Consider the following 18,263-nt stretch of genomic DNA (forward strand, 5'->3'; position numbering starts at 1 on the left):
TGCCTCCAAATCCCTTCATTTCTTTTGCCAGTTCAGTCTGTAATGTTTGGAGTACCTATCCTTCATTAAAGTAAAGAGTCTGAAAGACTTTGGAGCCTGAAATACCTATTTTTTCATACAGCTGGAGGTCAAGGCTCAGGCATTTTAGACACAGTGCTGCTAAAATATACTCAAATCTGCCTCTCCCTGCACATCAGGGCACAGTCTTCTACACCACATCTGGAGCAATCCCCCCTTTGTGCCAATCCATGTGCTGTGCCTTCTGCTCAAATATTTAACACATTTTTGTGACTGGTGTTGAAATGCAGCAGGACCAGGATGACTGGTCATGACTTGTCTTTCTTAAAATCACCTGTGGTTAACTGTGCTTTCTTCTATGCTCCAAAATCTCTCAGTTGAGGTTCCCATACTCAGAGAAGATGTAGAAAACACCTCTCCATGCTTCACTTATTTAGGAATTTTGTTGAGTTGTCCCATGTTTTGAGGGCTGTGAAGGAGTTCTTGATGGTATGAGGCTGGGAGGAGAAAGAGCTTCTTCTAAGACACTGGAGGGAGTTGCAGTGGGAAAGGAAAGTCAGTCTGGACAGACCTTGAAAGGGATTGAGACAGACTCGAGAAGAGGGAATGTTCTGAGATGCTGGGGCAGCCCAAATGGTGCAGCAGACGTGGGTGAGACTTGTGGTGGTCTCTGACCGTGAGATACACGGCAGAGTGATGGACATCCCTTATTTGATATTTGGGGGAGAAGGTATGTAAAATTCCTAGGAAATGGAATGACAAGGACTGAGGGTCAAAGAACAGTTCAGTGCTTTTATGAAAATAAACAGACAAATTAAGACCTTTATGTAATAAAAGGATTTTTCTGTTGTTAGTCAATTTATTTTGGTCTCAGTTTGATCAGCTTTAATAACGACCCTGCAGCACTGTTCTTGTTCCCTCCTGTTCAATCAAGAAGCAGCAAAATGGGAAAGATAGGAATTTCTGCTTCCTTCACACAGAGGGGTTGAGGCATTGTCCCATGTTTCAGCACAAATCCATTAAATCCCGGGATGAGATCTAATTCTTTCCGTGTATCACAATGCCATAGCACTGAGTTACTCAGGGTGGGAACTGCAGCGACCCTGGCATGTATTTTCTCTGTTATTTAGGAACTGTAAGGAAGAAAAACAACTGTTATTATCTTTTGGATATTTTTTTAATCCTATTCTCAACCTGTTTGTCATCACGAGATGGAGTCAGAGGAATTCAGACTCTGCAATGAACACGGGATGGGGATGTCGGTACTTGACAAGAATTGTGAGGCTCTGAGTGATGTGCTGGGTAGTTAATGAAGCCACCTAGAAAGGCTGACATATTTGCATTCCTGCTAAAAGAAAATAATAATAATAATTTGAGGTTGTTGAAAAGCTCTGCTCTGACAGCGCTGGAAAATGCCTCTCATTTACCCACAGACACAAAGCAGCCCGTGCTCCTGCTGTGCCACCACTGCTTTTAGAGAGATCTGCCTGGTTTGGGACACAGCTGCTCCCTGCTGAGGATGAACCCTTGACTGCTCTCCAGTCCGTGTCCCAGGCACCTGCATCCTTTTTTCCCAGGCTGGGGGGCCCCAGGGGCTCCTGCAAGCTGTGTGCCCCAGTGGCCCACGGCCCGGACTCGTGGCCAGGGCTCAGCTGGAGCAGCTGCAGGGCAAGGGCTGAGGCCTGGGGACATTCCCGGTGCTGGGGTATCCCAGGTCCTCCTGCTGAGCCAGCGGACAAACCCCAGCACATGCTCCCAGGGAAGCAGCACCTCTCAGCAGGAAGGATGGCAGGGGTCCTGCTGCCTCCACCTTCATGGCATTGTCCTAGTCCTTCCTCCCCTCCACCACATCCCGCCCCTACGGACCATGCCCTGGCTGCCTGCACTTTGGTGCCTCCCAAAGCGTCAAAACAACAGGGGAGGGATTCTGGAGCAGTGTGACACGAAATCAAACACTGCTCCTTTTGCTGATGTGTGCCTTGGTTTTGAGTGCGCTGGGTCTGGGTTTTGTCCTTCCTTCCTTTCCTTCTTCCCTTCCCTTCCCTTCCCTCCTTCCTTCCTTCCTTCCCTCCTTCCCTCCCTTCCATGGATCCTCGGAGTGTCTCAGGTCAAACCTCAGCCTGCCTGGAGGACTTTCAGCATTCCCAGGATCCAGTGCCCCCCATTACAGAGGCCTTGGGGGTCATCTCTCAGTTGTCTCACAAAAACAACTCGCTGCTGTTCCCACAATGCCAAGTTTGAGGGGAGAGAAGAGCAGCTGGGACCCTGAGAGCTGCTGGGACTCCGAGAGCCATAACCTGCTGCTGCCCAGCCGTGGATGACGGCATGGAATGTGTCCAGGCTGTGCTGGGATCCACTCGGGATCCCCAACTGCAGCTGGGCTTTGGGCTGGGAGGAGGGCTGAACCTCTGCTCCACTCTAAAAAAGCTCCCACTCTACACCAGGCTTCGCAGGAGATGCTTCACTGGAGAGAAAGGCACCAGGGAGGAAAGCAACGGTGAGAAGTAACAAGGAGAAAAGCAGAGAGAACTCTGAACTTGGTAACTTCTGGCCAACGATTGTCTCTAATAAGGTTTGACTGTATTAATTAATTGAGATGTGCCTTGGAGAGCAGGAGCTGCTGCTGATGGAAGCCAGCCAGGAAGAAAAAAACCCTCATTTTCTCTGCAAACCTTCTGACTAGACCAGATCTCTGAGGTTCAGTGTGGCAGGCCTTGGGGAGATGGGCAGGTTTTCAGGGCCTATGACACAGCCACAGGTAGAATTTGGTTGTCATGAACTGCCAGGGAAGGTGGCCAGGGGTGGAGGAGGACAAAGCTTTTTATTAATTTCCTATGGGAAGCCAAAATGTCTGCACTTTCCTTGTCTGTGTAGGAGGAAAGACAAAAATAAGGATATGTGTCATTCCTCAGAGGTTCAGGTCATTGGTAGGGCTCAGACCACTCCAGTCCTTACACTCCCACTGTCTTTGCTGTCAGTCCCAATAATAACTCCCACATGAACATCTCTGGGAGGCAGAGACATTGGTGGGCTGGATGGACCAGGACTGCAGCAGGTGACCTCAAATAAGCCCTTCCAAAACACTGCAGATCCTGCAGACCTGGGTGCTGAGCAACAACGTGGGTGCAGGTGCCTGGGGAAGGAAATGCCTCAGCCTCTGCTCAAGCCTGTCCAGCAGCTTGGCCTTGCAGAAACAGAGCTCTGGTGTGCAAGGTTGGGGGTGGCTGAGTTCATATCGCAGGGAACTCGCAGGGAACGCACAGGGATGCAGGGAGCACACGTTTATAGCTGCACAGACTGTTCCCAGGCCTCGGGAAATGTGCTGGAGAAGATGGACTGTGCACCCTTCCAGTCTAAGGGTCAGCTGTGGACTGGCAGGACAAAACAGACCTTTCCAACTCTGCTTTTCTGTGGTGCAGAGAAACTTGTCCCTTGCTTTGAGTGCTGTGGTGGCAGCAGCTTTGTGCCCCATCCATGGATCTGGATTCCTGGATGTCTCCAAGGACCCTCCCACTGCCGCTGCAAGAAGTGATGGATGTCGAGAGACATCCTGCAGCCCTGTGACCTGACAGCAGGAGCACGAGCTGAGTGCAAACACAGTAACATCAGCTTACCCAAGAGAAAAAGCCCCACCAGAATAGAGACACGTCTGTGTTAGACTCGGTGTCTCCCAGGGCTCTTTTAATGTAATTTTTTTCTCTTGGAAGTTTCAGCCTGGGAGCAGAAGGAAAAATTTCTATAGCTGTTCATTGTTCCTAACTTTTTTCTAAATTTCTGTGATTTGGATGTTAGTGACTGGGTTTAAACTAAATAGAGTAAAAATGTTGCAGACAACCCTTGTAACTCCTACTACAGTTCCTAGAGCCAGGACTTGAGAAAATGCTGGACAGAGGTGGGTACTGCCTGGCACAGGGTTCAGATGGGCAGGGGTAAGAGATGTTGAGCCAGTTCTGGGATTCCCTCATGTTCCCTTTGGACACAATTTCAACACATTTGGAAAGAAACTGTCCAGTTTTCCACAGATGCTTTTTCTGCCATAAGAGGGAAATAATTGAGACTGAAAGTACTTCCACTAATTGTCTGTATTTTTAATCTGGAGTGGTGCCAAGTTCCTGCTTGGAAATTGTTCAAACAGCTGTTGTTACCAGGCTCCCCAGGAGGACATTTGCACAGCACGTGGTCATAGGGCACCGTAGGAGATGGGTCTGGTCACACAGCCCATCCTCACGTCAATCAAAGTGCTGTTCCCCATGCTGCCGGGTTTCTGCCTGTGGAACATCATTAGGTCTGCAAAGGCTATGACATAATTTCAAATCTCCAAATAAAAACAGAACAGAAGGCAGATACTTTCCCCCAAAAGACAAAGGATTCTAAGTCTCTACAGAGGACTGAGAGACACATATTTGCAGAGGAAGAAGTGGGATGAGATGTTTTCAATGACCTTTGTTTAACCCACCAGCTCATGAGCCCTTTGCTGGCTTCAGCCATGGTCATTCCTGTGGTGCTTTCTGGAGCCAATGGCTGCGATCTGCACGGATGCTTCAAGTATAGAAGGCCACAGGCCTTAGGGAGAGCAAGCAGCAGAGAAATCATGGTGATGAGCTCAACTCGAGCAAACTCACCCAAAATCTAGATGTACAGTAGATATCTGGTTTAAGGCCCACAGATTCACCTCCTTCTCTGGTACCCAACTCTCCCAGAAACCCATGGGAAGCTCAATTCCCTGATACAATGAACATACCTCAATATTTTGGAAGGTATTGTACAAGCCTTGATGGGTAATTTAATCCCAGAATCTGTTAATAATATAATAGAATCATTGAATATCACAAAATGGTTGGGTTGGAAGGGACCCTAAAGCCCATCCAGTGCCACCCCTGCCATGGGCAGGGACACCTCCCACTGTGTGCTCCCAGCCCCGTCCGGCCGTAGGGATGGGGCAGCCACAGCTTCTCTGGACAACCTGTTCCTAGCTCTGCGGACTATTCCACCTCAACAGAAGTGGCTGTGGCCTCGTTTCGTGTGTAGCTGTGCCTGACCTGAGCCATGTGAGCCATGTGGGTGCGGGAGTGTGGCTGAGGGGACGATGGCCGTGTGTTCGTGTGCGTGTCCCCACTGCGTCCCCATCGGGAACGTGCTTTATACTAAAGAGGCTTTGGCATTAATGTGTGTAAATTAAAGTATGACTGCAATAATAGTCAAAAGGGAGCCCAAAAGAGAACAGAGAAGATTGATTATGTGCGTATTTTAAGTGCTTTGTGACTGTGAATGTTTATTTGAAAAATAAGAGTAAACGAGATGCACTAACACTACAAATAAAAATAATAAAGGGAAATACATCTCTTTTATTATTAAATCATAGATTAAAATAGGAAACAAGGGGGAATATAGAAACATATATCTCTTTGTGGAGGCTTTCTATAACAATCATCATAAAATAACGTTGCAGTACCTGACAGCTTAAATAAAGACAGGAGCTGAGGCTCCTATCTACACATTTATCTCCTCTGATCCAGACAGAGTAAAGAGGCATAAAAGGCTGGGATAATAACATCTTCCCTGCATACCAGCTCCCAAACGATAGGCAGATTTTATACTCGGTTACTCCACATAATGTCAACATTGTTAGAAAACAAAACCACCATGAAGGAACATCTTTTTCCCTCCTTCTCTTTCACCCTTTTTCCCTTCTGATCTATTACTCCATGATTTCTGTATGACACACAAAGGGGCAGAGCAGAAGCTCTGCTCTCTGGATCAGCCCCTGGATCTGTGGGGCAGCAGGACAAGGAACGAAGGGAAGGGGCAGTGAGGTTCAGACAGGTGCACACAAATCAAATGCAGAGAAGCAGAGAAAGCACCGGGCAATTCATTCAATCCCTGTCCCTTCCCTGTGCAAATGTCACAGGAGCTACTGGAGTCAACAGTTCTCCACCACTGCTGCCCTGCCACCACCCTCTGCCACCCAACATGTCCATGGTGGGATGGACAAAGCTGTGTCCCTGCGTCCCACCGGAGCCCAGCAGCACGAGGGAGGCGCGGGAGGAGCCGCAGCTGGCGCTGACCCGGGGGATGGGGCTGCCGAGAAGCCGTGGTACAGCCAGGTGTTTGTTCCCTGTTGTCCAGGCTTTGTCCACTGAGATGGACTCAAACCCCGGGAGGTTCTACCTGAGGACCAGCTTATTCTTTCCCCAATTCCCTTCATCACCAACAGTCACCTGCTTCCCCTGAGCGATTCTCACACATTCTTGGTATGTTCAAGGTGACACCACAGCAAGAAAATACAACCTGGGGAGTTCCTGCAACAAGTCACCCACACTCCTAAGAAAAAAATACTTACCTGGGACAAAATAAGCAGCACTATGAAAGGAGCTGGATTTCTAAATCTCCTTTTCTGCTCTGAACTAACTCTTCCCACAGTGGGCAGTACTCGGAGCTCATTCCCTCTTCCAAAGCCTGTGGGATCTGAACTTCTTCTGGAACTTCTTATCAAACAAGGTCAGGTTGGATGGGGCTTGGAGCAACCTGGTGTGGTGGAAGGTGTCCCTGCCTGTGGCAGGAGGTGGAAGGAGATGAGCTTTTAGATCCCTTCCAATCCAAACCATTCCATGAATGTACGATTCTGTCTAATTTGCCCAGGGGGCTTAAAAACTAGTGGGGGTGGACAGACTGACATACACAAGATTCATTTTCCCAGGAAAACACAGTTGGAAGAACAACATAATTAAATTGTTCATCTTTAGTTGAATCAATTTGTTAATTCTTAGCAGCCTGAAGGGTTTTCTCCAGGGACACCTACATTTGGCCAGTTGATTTGTTATGAGAAGGCGGAGTTCTTGGCACTTACTTGAGGACATGGGGAAAAATCTTGGCAGCAGCAACCCATATTCTTTTGAAAACATTTACTTTTGAGTCCCAGCAGAATGGAAGGTGATAATAGGAGTGATTGTCCAAGCCTGACTTGGAGCCAACCCCTCAGGGAGGTTACCTCCAAACTCCTGCCTTGCTCACCTCCGCTCCAGGGAGAACAGGGCCAGCTCTGAGGGCAGGAGTTCTCCTGTCCTCGGAGCAGAGAGGGCCTGGGAGGTGCAGAAGGTGATGCTGGATCTAAGGCACTGAGACTGTTCTAGTGGAGACGAGGAGCCAGCTCATCACCACGTAACAACCGGCAGAGCGCAGGGCTTGCCCAGGCTCATCATCCAACACGGAGCCACTCCCAGCTCCACCATCAAATGGCCATTGAGACCTTGGGCTGAGCAGCACCATCTTCCCATGGTATCCTCAACATGTATTTGGGATATATTGGGTAAAAGGGAAAGTGAAAGAACTTTGGCCAGCCCTTGACTCCAAGTGTTCCAGGCAGCAGGGTGACCCTCTGCCTGGAACACTGTTGCCGTCTCAAAGGCCACACTGGCCCCTTGTTTAGCTCGTGGATGCACCCAGGACCTGCAGATCCTACACAGCGATGCACCAGTTACTCCTCATGCCTATGACTCACAACTCTCCTGAAAAAATTTCATCAAGCTTCAAGCAGAACTCAAACTGAGACCCTGCAATTTCTTTTTCCATTACAAATGAGAAAAATAGCCTAAACATTTCACTCCTAATACTCAAAACTTTTTCCTTCACTGCTTCATGCTGTTGCTCTCTCTCCTCCCCTCCCTGTCTTACAGCAGTGTGACTAATCCTCTTCCTTCCCTTGCACTGTTACCTTGAAGGTATTTATAGAGTGAGATCATGTTCTCTCCTGTGTCTTTCTCCCCTCTTCAGCTCTGGATAAACCAAGCACCCCCAGGCATCTCTCACGTGCCTTCTCTTAGAGGTCATGCTTGCTGCAATGGCAAGCCAAGCAGGGCTGTGCCTTTTGGAGAGGACACTCCGGGGCTGATACAGGCTCTGCAGGGAGCTTCTGACGGCCTTATCCTGCATACACACAGCCTGGCCTCCGGCTGGGCCCGTGTGCCTGTGGGCTTCACACCTCCGTGCACCGAACAGCCAGATTCATCTGCTCCCGATAAATCAGCCAGTGCCACCATTCGTTTTGTATTATCTCGTGTCATTGTGAGTGTTCTGCCTTCTGAGCTGGAAGCAGCAGAAAGGAAGATGAATGTAGGGGCTTGAAGGAGATTGAACTGAAACATGTTTGTCCAGCAGTATCTGGGAGCTGTCTGAGCAAAGGACAGTGCCTGGGAGCGACAGCGTGGTCTCAGTGTCCTGCTTCGCTTCCTTAATCAAGGAAACTCAAGGTGCTGGTCCAAATGACCCACACCTGCCTCACTCAGGCTGTCAAACTCTCCTCCCCTGCAAAGCAGAGCAACCACTCACACGCCGACTGGGAATGGTCCTTGGCTTGGGACCAATGCCCAGGACGGGACTTGTTGGCCACGGCCAAAACCTCTTCAGGGATTTTAACAGGTGGGACAAGCAAATTCCCATGGCTCCAAGCGCTCCTGGGCTCTGAGTGGCCTCTGTGACCACCAGAAGAGTCACCATAGTTCAACAACTCCCCATAGTTCCAACCACCATTGGGACCAGAGCCAACAGGTCTGTGAAACAGTCAGAAATTTCTCACTGGATTTCTTTCTTTCTCTTTTAACCATGGAAAAATATGTTCCCTGGGAAAATTTGGGGTTTGTAAGTAGGAAAACAAAACACAAAATAATGTTTTAATCTCGTTTTTTTTATCTTTCATTTTTTTAGTTGTATCAATTGAAATGATGGGTCCTTGACTTCTGCCTCTAGCATCAGCTGCTTCCTTGGAGGACACGAGAACTTGGTGGCTTAGGTTGGGCTCATCTCACTGATCAAGGAAAGAGCTAAAATTGTCACCATAATTGGCTTTGTAGTCCTTGGAGATAACACCAATCTGCAGAGAGGGCCAGTGTCCCTCCAGGCCCCTCAACCTCTCTCCACAATTGAAAGGAAAAGTTCAGAAGACCAGGTGAAAACCAGGTGGGATGAAACCCATTTCCTGCAGCCAGCTGGGACCATTCCCTGTCTGGTGTGTGGGCAGTGGACAAGTGAGAAACAAGTTCCATTTCTCTTCCTGTCCAGGGTCCTCCAGGAAGACCATTTTCTGTTTTCTTAATAAAGGCAGATAAAACAAAAGAGAAACATCTGCAGCTTCATTTTAGTCCTCATTTTTCTTCCCCTGGAATTATACTTAATAAGCATTTTATTTTCCACTTGCTATCTTTTATTTCAAATTTTACTATTCCTGATCTGTCACTGTTGTTCGAAAGTCAAATTGTACCAAAAGCCCAATATTTTTCTGGGAAATGAGCTTCTGTTTTCCAGCTTGCTCTTTGCTCAGAGGCTTTTATGTGCTGCACTCCACGGCTGCTCCCCCTCTGTGGCACCCGGCTGACTCCAGCCCTCCAGCAGGGCACATCCCCAGTCCCGGTGCAAGGCAGGATCCCTGATCCCTGTGCACGGGCAGGTTTTCAGAGCACACTCCTCACCTGAACTTGGCTCCGGCCCGAGCACAAAGCACGAGCTCAGTGGGTCGTATGCTCGGGCAGGCGCTGCTAAAAGCCACATTGTTCCTCATAGGCTGCTCAGAAATTCTGATCCCAGCTTGGAGTTTGCTGCTTCCCACAAACACAAATATGCCAGGTCAAACACAGCGCTGTCTCCTGGCTCTGCCTCACAAGAATTTCCCTACTTTAAAACTACCCTTTTTCTACACGTGGATGCAGTGAATTTACATCATTATCCAAAACCTGAGAGACCAGAAACAGACGCTGCAATTCCTCGTCCCATGGGTCAGCATTCAACCTGCAGATTAAACACTTCTGGGGGAGTTCACTGGGTTTCTTTTTGGTATTTGGGCCTTTTTAATTCGTGTTTGTTAGTTTGTTTTTCGCTCCAGCCCTTCCATTATGATCAAAACTTACTGGTAATGCGATAGCATCTGAGAAACTCAATTAGAGATCTGGACCCCCTGGAGTCAGCTACTTAATTACTAACAGGCTTTCCAGCACACATTAAGGATTGCTGTGGCTGGTCTGTTGGGAGGGAGAATGAAGCAATACCAGGAGAGGGAGATAAATTTCCTTGCATTAGTCCCAGGAGGGTGGTAACTCTGGCACTGCTTTTCCTGGGATGTGTGTCCACACTCCACGCTGACGGATGGCTCCCCAAGCTGTCACTTCACCTGCAGAGAATCACATCACCTTTTGCAGAAGGAAAATCTAGCCCTTAGGGCTTCCCTGGAACCAGAGAATGGACCTCAGACCTTTGCAGTCCTGCACTTTCCTCCTTCCAACGCCTGAATTCCCTGTTATCATGGGAAGCTTCATCTGCATCTTCTGTCCAACACCTCAGGAGCCTCTTCTCTTCCACTTCCCATCTCCGGACCAGAATCTGCTCAGAACCTTCTCCACTGTTCCCTTCCCAAAACTTCTGGCCCTGACAGAGAAGTCTTGCACTGCAAGTTTAGCAAAGTTCCCAAAACAGCAGGACAGTCTCTAAGGCTCTGTCCCAGAGGAGGTTTCTCATCTCAGGACATTTCCTTTTAACATTCCAAGTAATCACAAAAAGGAGACAAGATTTCTAATTAGACAGGGAAAACCAGCATATTCTCAGGGAATGGGGCACCCGAGCACTTTTGAGGAGCTCCACAGGGCAGCACTTTTGTTTTAAGGTTTGCTAATTCTCCAAAGCCTGACAAGTCCTGCACTGATCCCATCAGCCCCCTAAGGGGACTGGCTCTTCTTCCTTTAAGTAATCTGAAATCAAAGCTCTTATTAATAGAATCATAGAATCTTTTAGATTAGAAAAGACCTCTGAGATCACAGAGTCCAACTACTTCAGTCTCTCCTGCAGTGATTCCCCACCAGGCAGCAGACAGAAGGTGTGAGCCCACAGCCTTGGCCAAATTTGGGGTGCTGGAGGGTGAGGTGTAAGAGCTGCAGCACCGTCTGTTCTGAACATATTACATTCCCAACACACAGCTCGACCTCGTCCTCATTCCAGCTCCTTGTGGAGACACCTCCTTCACGTTACCTTGAAGGTTTTTCCGGGCACCACGACCCCCTGAGCACTTTTCCCACATGGGAAGGGAAGCTCTGTGCTCCCTCTCCGAGGGATGATGCGGCTGTGACAGGCAGCCCAAGGTGAGCAATTTGTCTCTCAAGCAACCTCGCTGGGTTATGTTCTCTTACCAAGGGGAAGAAACAAAACAAATGTCTTGGAAGGGGGGAAAAAATGTACCGTGAAATTGCTGTAACTCGTGTCAAATCAACTAACCTTGCAAGGAGGAGTGAATTCCTCACCAAGCAGAGGAAACACTTCAGCACACTCAGCCTTGTCTGGGGCTTACACAAACAGGTCAAATGCCTTTGATTCATTCCAAGCCCTGGCTGATAATTCAGCATGCAGGGTCACTCTCCTCTCCATTAACAGACAGCAAACACGATGTCCTCACCTGCAGCCTTCATTACAGAAGGCTCCGGGGGGGTTCTGCCGCCTCGAGCCTTGTGACAGGTTTTTAAGGTGCCTTGGGCTGTACACACCAAACATCAAAGGCAAACACCAGCAGCAACAAAGGGAAAAATGCACAGTGCTGCAGGAGACAAGTGCTACCTCTCTCTCCAGGCTGCAGGGAACTGAGTCAGGATATCTGAGATCACTGGGAGGCTGTCACAGGCAGCTTATCGCTCCTCACACGCAGGGAAGCTGAAGTATCAGGAGAAATAGGTACTCTGATAGGAAAACTCGTTTATCCAAAGTCAGACACAGGTGACTGAGGAGCTGTGAGTTTCCTCCCGGATTTTCTTACTGGAGCAACTTTGACCAAGGGGGGGACGGGTTGGCTGCCAGACAAATCATTCCATCTACAGCCAACACTTTGGAGCTGGAGTGCAGATCCCAGACACCAGCTGTGGGGGATGCAGAGCACACAGCCACGGAGTCATGGAACGGTTTGGTTTGGAAGGGACCTTAAAGCTCATCCTGTTCCACCCCTGCCATGGGCAGGGACACCTTCCACTAGAATGAGCAAGGGACAGAATGACATTAAAGTTATAACCGTGGTGGGGGTGATGCCTTTGGGGGATCCAATTAGAGCAGCAGGAGGGAGAAATAAAGTGCTCAATAAAGGCTGCAACAGTAAAAGAAGGTGGAGGTGACACTTCTGGGGGGTCCAGTTTGGGCAGCAGGAGGAAAAGAAAAGAGCAAAGCGTTCAATAAAGGCTGCAACAGCAAAAGATGAATTGAGAAATTCAAACCCCTTTATGATTGATTTGACTGTTTATGTAAAATTCTCACGGACAGGACCACATGAACTCTACACGAGTGGTGGCCCAGACACTGTGTTTGCTCAAAACAAAAATTCACAGCCATCTTCCAAGTGAAGGCTCCCTTCCCACGAGGCTGTAGCTGCCCCGTATTTCCTTTGCTCTGATTAATGGAGGAGGATGGGATTTCCCGGGAGGCACCAGCCAGCCTCATTTGATGCAAAGCTTGAAGCAAAGCCTGATTATTTTGCAGAGATTGAGTTCAATTCACCACCTCTTAAGGCACCCTGGAGCTCTCCCAGGACCTGTCCCGAGCATTTGCTGGGTCCAGTTCAGTTCTGAGGCTCCAGAGACCTGAAATCACGCAGGGACTCCCACAGTTGCTCCTGTTGCTGACTATCTGGAGAGTTGAACTCATCCCATGGGCGCTTCTACTCCTCCCTCGGTTTGCAGCCATCAGTGGCTCAAGTCCCCGGAGGCAGAGGAGATCTGAACACCCGTGAGCAGCAGCGTGTGCTTCGGGCAGTCAGTGACAGCCCTGCAGCTCAGACAGCAGCACCGCAGGTGAGTTTTAACCCAAATTATGCACTTGGCCTTTTTTTTCACTGTACAAGTAACACAAAGTGAGGAGGAAAAACGCACCAGTTTATCAAGTCTTAACTCCCAGCCCATTAGCATCTGGACCTGTTTAAACTCCCATCCCAAAGTGGACTGCCATCCCCTCGGGGGTAACGAATAGATGGCTGAGCTTGGAGATGTTTGAAAGATGAGCAATTGGATCCTCCTTTTGGAAGATGCACGGAAAAATCTGTTCCATTCCTTCCTCCTCAAAAGCCAGCTGCTGCACGTGTGTGTCAAAGCGCTCTCCGAGCCATATGTCAGCAGCAGTGCGGGGAGTGCTGCAGTAACTCTGCCAGAGCACTCAGTGGGGACAGGTATCACAGACAGGATTTTCCAGTTGGATTCTAAAAATCAAACCCACAGCACAACTGTTTTTACAGCATCTTTCATGCAAACTGCTTTCCAGATGGATTTGGACAGAAAGAGAAAAATAGAATCAAAGAATAATTTAAATTGGAAAAGCCCTCTAAATTGGAGAAGACCACTGAGTTCAACCATTCCCCAGCACCTCCAGGGCCACCCCATCCCATGTCCCCAAGGGCCACATCCACACAGCTCTGAAATCCCAACAGGGATGGGGACTCCACTGCTACTCAGATTGCTCGGATCCAGCCTCATCTGGAATGTTTCCAGAGACGGGGCATTGACCACCTCACTGGTAAGATGCAGGGAGATGCTTGGAAATATCCCTGAGGATAACAACCTCTCTTTACACCCACCACCCTCGCTGCAGATCAGCCAGAGCCAGCTGTGGCACCACTTGGTATCAGACCCAGATCCTGAGTGACTCACGGGTCATTCACATGTGATGTGACCTTCCTGCAGACTCCTTTTTCTTTCTTGTGGCTTTCCCAGCTTCTCCTTGCCCAGAATAAATGGTGGCTTCACCTCTGGAAACCCTTCTTGCCCTGTGTAAGACAGTCCTGGGTCCTTGTCCCCCATCACCACAACCCCTCTTGGACACACTCCCTGCCCAGTCACACAAACTCAGCTTTTCTCCCTTTCCCTCTGCAGGACAAAACATCCGTGCATGGTTCCACTCCCATCCACCTCTTCAGGCTCATCCTCTCAGCCACGAGGTTCCACTCTGCTTCCACAGGAATCCAGTGCAGCACAGCCCTGTCTGAACCTTTACAGCTGGGATGGACCAGAGAGATGAAGGCAGTCACACCAGGAGGTGGAAACGTCTTCCCAGCCCTCGTCCCTCAGCCACTATCACAGCTCCCACCATCAGCCCGTCCAGGCATGAAGTTCACTGCCAGGAGGTGTTACCAGAGGGGACTTTGACAGATGCTTTTAAAACAAGGGAGCTGTACTGAACTGAAGATTGACGGGAACAAGCTTTTCATAGTTCCGTTCCTTTTAATTTTTTCAACGAAATGTGCTCTTCTGAAAAAATTCTTTTAGCAGGAGAACTACCTTTCAATTTGCCTCTCTTGCTTTTGGGTTGAGAAGAAAGAGGTCATTTATACATTTTTTAAGGAAGCAAAAGGAATATAAAGTCCACTAGAGGGAAAAAGAAATCATGGATATCTTGGTAGCAAGGTATTTTTATCAAAAGGTGGCAAACTTTAGAGACATTAGAAGTCACGTTTTAAAATGACCAGGTGGAAAGTTATAAAAATGAACAAGTCTTGTGTGAAAATGATGAAGGGAATTTCAGGCACAATAGAAATCATCTGTGAAAACTGTCAAGAGAGCAGGGAAGACATTTCTGTCTCCAAAAGCAAAATAAAATGCTATTCACAGTAATTCACACTAATTATTAGCCTTAAGTAGTACTAATTTTTATCCAGCAATAATTACTATTTAAGGCTCCAGAGCTCTGGAAAAAACATTTTCTGGGTGTGGTAAGATCCTTGCGGAGGAATTTGCACAGCGTTCGAGGGCAGCCTGTTGAGGGAGAAGTTTTATTTCTCCTCTGCACCACCACAGAGAGACATAAATATCACATTCCTATTGATGCAAATAACGGATTGCTCCTGTCAGAACTGACAAAGCCACAAATTTAAGGAGTGCGTCCCTCTCTCACACACAGATGCATTTTTCAAGAGATTTTTTTTGCTTTTCCACTGGGATCTGAGTTCCCAAACCAGGTGAAAATCCGCCAGACGATCTCGTGTTTGACTGCATCTGTGAAGAGCCTGTGGGAAACATACGCCAGGAATTCTGGAGAGGAGCGAGCGCCGGGAAACTGGCGGCCGTGGTTGGCAGCAAAGGGCCCCGGTGCCATCTGGGGATCCTGCCCTCCACCGCAGGGGCCCGGGACCGACTCTGGGGCCCAGGGGGATTTCAAAGCAAACTCCTGCTTTCAGCTGTGCCCAGCATTTCATTCTCATCCTTTAATTGGTATTTGGTTAGTGCAGGGACTGATGTGTCCTCTGAGATCTGGGCAGTTCTTTGGGAGCTGGTTACAGGTGTAACCCAGTGTCCTTGTGAAATGAATTATACTCTTTATATTTAGCTATATCGGTGCTTTCTAGAGCCTTGATTTGCCATAAAGTCTTCCTGAATGCCTCACCACTGTCCCGTGAGTGGGATTTCTGCCAATGCCACAAATTCAAGTAAATATCAGGGAACACTACAGCAGCAATGAACTTCCCCAAAGCCATGTCCCTGTCTTCAGGGGTGGAACTGTGTGCTCCCATTCTGTCCTCGCACTGCCATCAACGTGGCTGCTGGGGAGACAGGTCAGGGAGCTGATCTGGCTGAGAAGCAGCTGAGGAAAATAAAAGCACTGTTAAATTCTGCGAGTTGGCTGCTCTGGGTCACCCAGTGTGACCACCCTGTGGCCAGCAGGAAGCTGGGAACGAAGCGGCAGCAGGAGCTCTCCATCCAGGCTGGACAATGGCGACACTGCCTAGTCCCACCGTGGAGAGCCCTGATCTCACCAAGAACTGCCTCGTCCAGCCAGGATCATCGCAAGAACGACAGAGGGGGACACACCAAAAGCAAGGCACTCGCACTGCAGCCCACCTGGTGCACAGCCGGTGTGGATGAAGCCGGGAATTGCCAGGCTCGTGCCTGCCCTCCCCAGCCTTGCACCCTGGATCCCGGCAGGGCATCCCTCAGGCACATCTAAATGTCCATCCATAACAAAACCATCCCAAAAATATCTAGAGAAGAGGCTGAGGGTGTCCAGTAGCATCTGCTGGGGTGGTGCTGTGTCTGCAGGGGTCAAATGCCGGTTCAGGGGTGAAAAGGTCCCTCTGGAGACCCTGGGATCAGAAGGCCAAGGGTGAGTAGGAGCTGATGGCTTTGCTCTGGCTTGGACCAGAGGTGACAAGTGTATCCTTAGCACCTGTCCCCTATTCCCAGTGGCACTGCTGACAGTGGAGGACTGGCCATTTGCTCTTTTCTGTAAGTCCACTTTCTCTAGAGAAATCAATCAGGCCACCGGTCAGTCAATCAGGCAGTCAATCAATGAGCCAGCCAACTGGAACCGCTTGGAAAACGGATCCTGGACTCCCACCCAGAGTCCCCGTGATCCTTACAGGAAAAACTGCAGCTCTGAGGGAGGCTGAGACCACCCCCAGCCCAGGGCACAGCTCCTGCCCCTCTGAGGCAGCAGCCAGCCCAGCCTGGGGCATGTCGGGTCCCAGTGCACTCCAAGCCCCTGGAGCAAAGCACTCCGTGGCTGAAGATGGTCCCTGTTGGGTGGGGGGGTCGAATGCGCCCCCCCCCCCCCGCCCCCTTGGGGACTTGGAAGAGTTGCTGCTGCTGACATCTAGTGACAGGGAGAGCCGGCAAGAGGAGTCACCTGAGCTCCGGCAGAGCCTCCCCGCCGCGGGAAGAACCCACTCGGTCTTGCCCAGGCGCGGGGCTCCCAGCGGGATGCGGGGCGTGCAGGGAGCAAGTGCCGGGCGATCCACGATGTCCCAGACACTTCCAGTCATCCCAAGACCTTTTCCTCCTCCAGTGGCCACCCGAAGAGAACAGGCGCATCCTATTCCCAGCCTCCCCACAGCCTTTCCTGGTCTATTTAAACACAGGCTCAATGTTGGGTTTGCTGCCTCAGCGGAGCACAGGGAGGGGACAAAATACCCCAAGGGGAGGAGCCGGCGTGGCACCCAGCAGTTCCCAGCCGCTGCCGGGGGCTGTAGTCCCTTCACCCACGGCTCCTTCTTCCCAGGGACGCGGGAGGCCCCGGGAATTACGCGCAGGAGAAGCGTCCGCTCCGAGCTGAGCCGAAAGGGGATGCGAGCGGGATGCTCAAAGCACGGGAGCTGCAGCCCGCATCCCCGCGGACACGGGGACAGAGTCTCCCAACCACGCCAGTGGACGAGGGCTGCCTTTAGAGCTCCACAGGGATAGGGGAAACATCTGGGGTCCTTACTCCCTGCTCCCAGCGCAAGAACAAAGCCCTGAGGACAGCCGAGTTCTGGGGGGTGTGAGGAAACGTGCGGCAGGAACCCCCGAGCGCACACAGACACACACGCGGCTCGGGTCGGGGCTCAGGACACGGGGCTCGGAGCTGCACAACGCAGCGGCACAGCTGGGGCTGCCACCCCGCACACACCTGCCCCAAACCCCGACATTTTCCAGCCTCAGCATCGCCGGGGGATTCCCGGCGCTGGGCAGAATCTGCCTCCCCCCTCCCCAACGCAGTCCCTCCAAGCTCCTCTTCCCCAGACAGAAGTGCCTTAATTCGCGGTAAATTTGGGCATTTCCGCGGCAAACACGACTATCCGAAATGACAGCAGCAGAGAGCCCAGCGCTTGGGTCCAGACCAGAGGAGGCAACAGAAAGCTGATGATCACGGAGTCACGGAATGGTCTGGGTTGGAAAGGACCTTCATCATCATCTCGTTCCAACCCCCCCTGCCACGGGCAGCGACACCTTCCACAAGCCCGGGCTGCTCCAAGCCCGTCCAACCTGGCCTCGGTGATGCCACCCCAGGGCTCCTCACTGCTCCCGGAGCGCCGGGGAGCGGAGACCCCCCCTGCCCGGGGGTGGCCGAAATACCCCCGCAACCGAGCCCGGCAGAAAGTTGTGCCCCCGCTCCCCCCGCGCCGCGCTACTCACCCAGGAGGATCAGGGTGCAGAAGCAGAGGATGCCCCTCATCCTACCGCTCGGCACGGCTCGGCCCCACCGACTGGGCTCGGCTCGGACCCCCGGCCCGGCCCGGCGCGGCTCGGCGCGGCTCGGCGGTGCCGGAGGATGCGCGGAGGGCTGGGCAGGGCGGGAGGGAGGGAGGCGGCCCCGCGCCCCGGCCCGGCCCCCCGGCCCGAGCGCTCACACGGCCGGCCCGGCCCCGCTCCGGCCCCGGGTCATGCCCGCAGCCGCGCCGGGCACCGCGGGCTCCCGGCCGCCCTCCGCCCCATCCTCCGTGGAGAGGCCGTTCCCGTGATTTAAAAAATTATTTTATGCGTATTAATTATTTA

At 50.9% G+C, this 18,263-nt stretch overlaps 1 protein-coding gene across 1 annotated transcript in view; it reads right to left on the reverse strand.

The window, feature by feature from the left end:
• The window catches only part of LOC125326561 (GDNF family receptor alpha-4), a 70,084-nt gene extending 52,054 nt beyond the window's left edge, over nt 1-18,030 (reverse strand). The window contains exon 1 of the mRNA XM_048304947.1: nt 17,904-18,030. Coding sequence (XP_048160904.1) covers nt 17,904-17,943 — 40 coding nt within the window. The 5' untranslated portion in view covers nt 17,944-18,030. The remainder of the gene's footprint in view (nt 1-17,903) is intronic.
• Between the last annotated feature and the right edge of the window lie 233 nt (nt 18,031-18,263).

This window comes from Corvus hawaiiensis, chromosome 5, assembly GCF_020740725.1.
Source record: "Corvus hawaiiensis isolate bCorHaw1 chromosome 5, bCorHaw1.pri.cur, whole genome shotgun sequence".
Taxonomy (NCBI): Eukaryota; Metazoa; Chordata; class Aves; order Passeriformes; family Corvidae; genus Corvus; species Corvus hawaiiensis.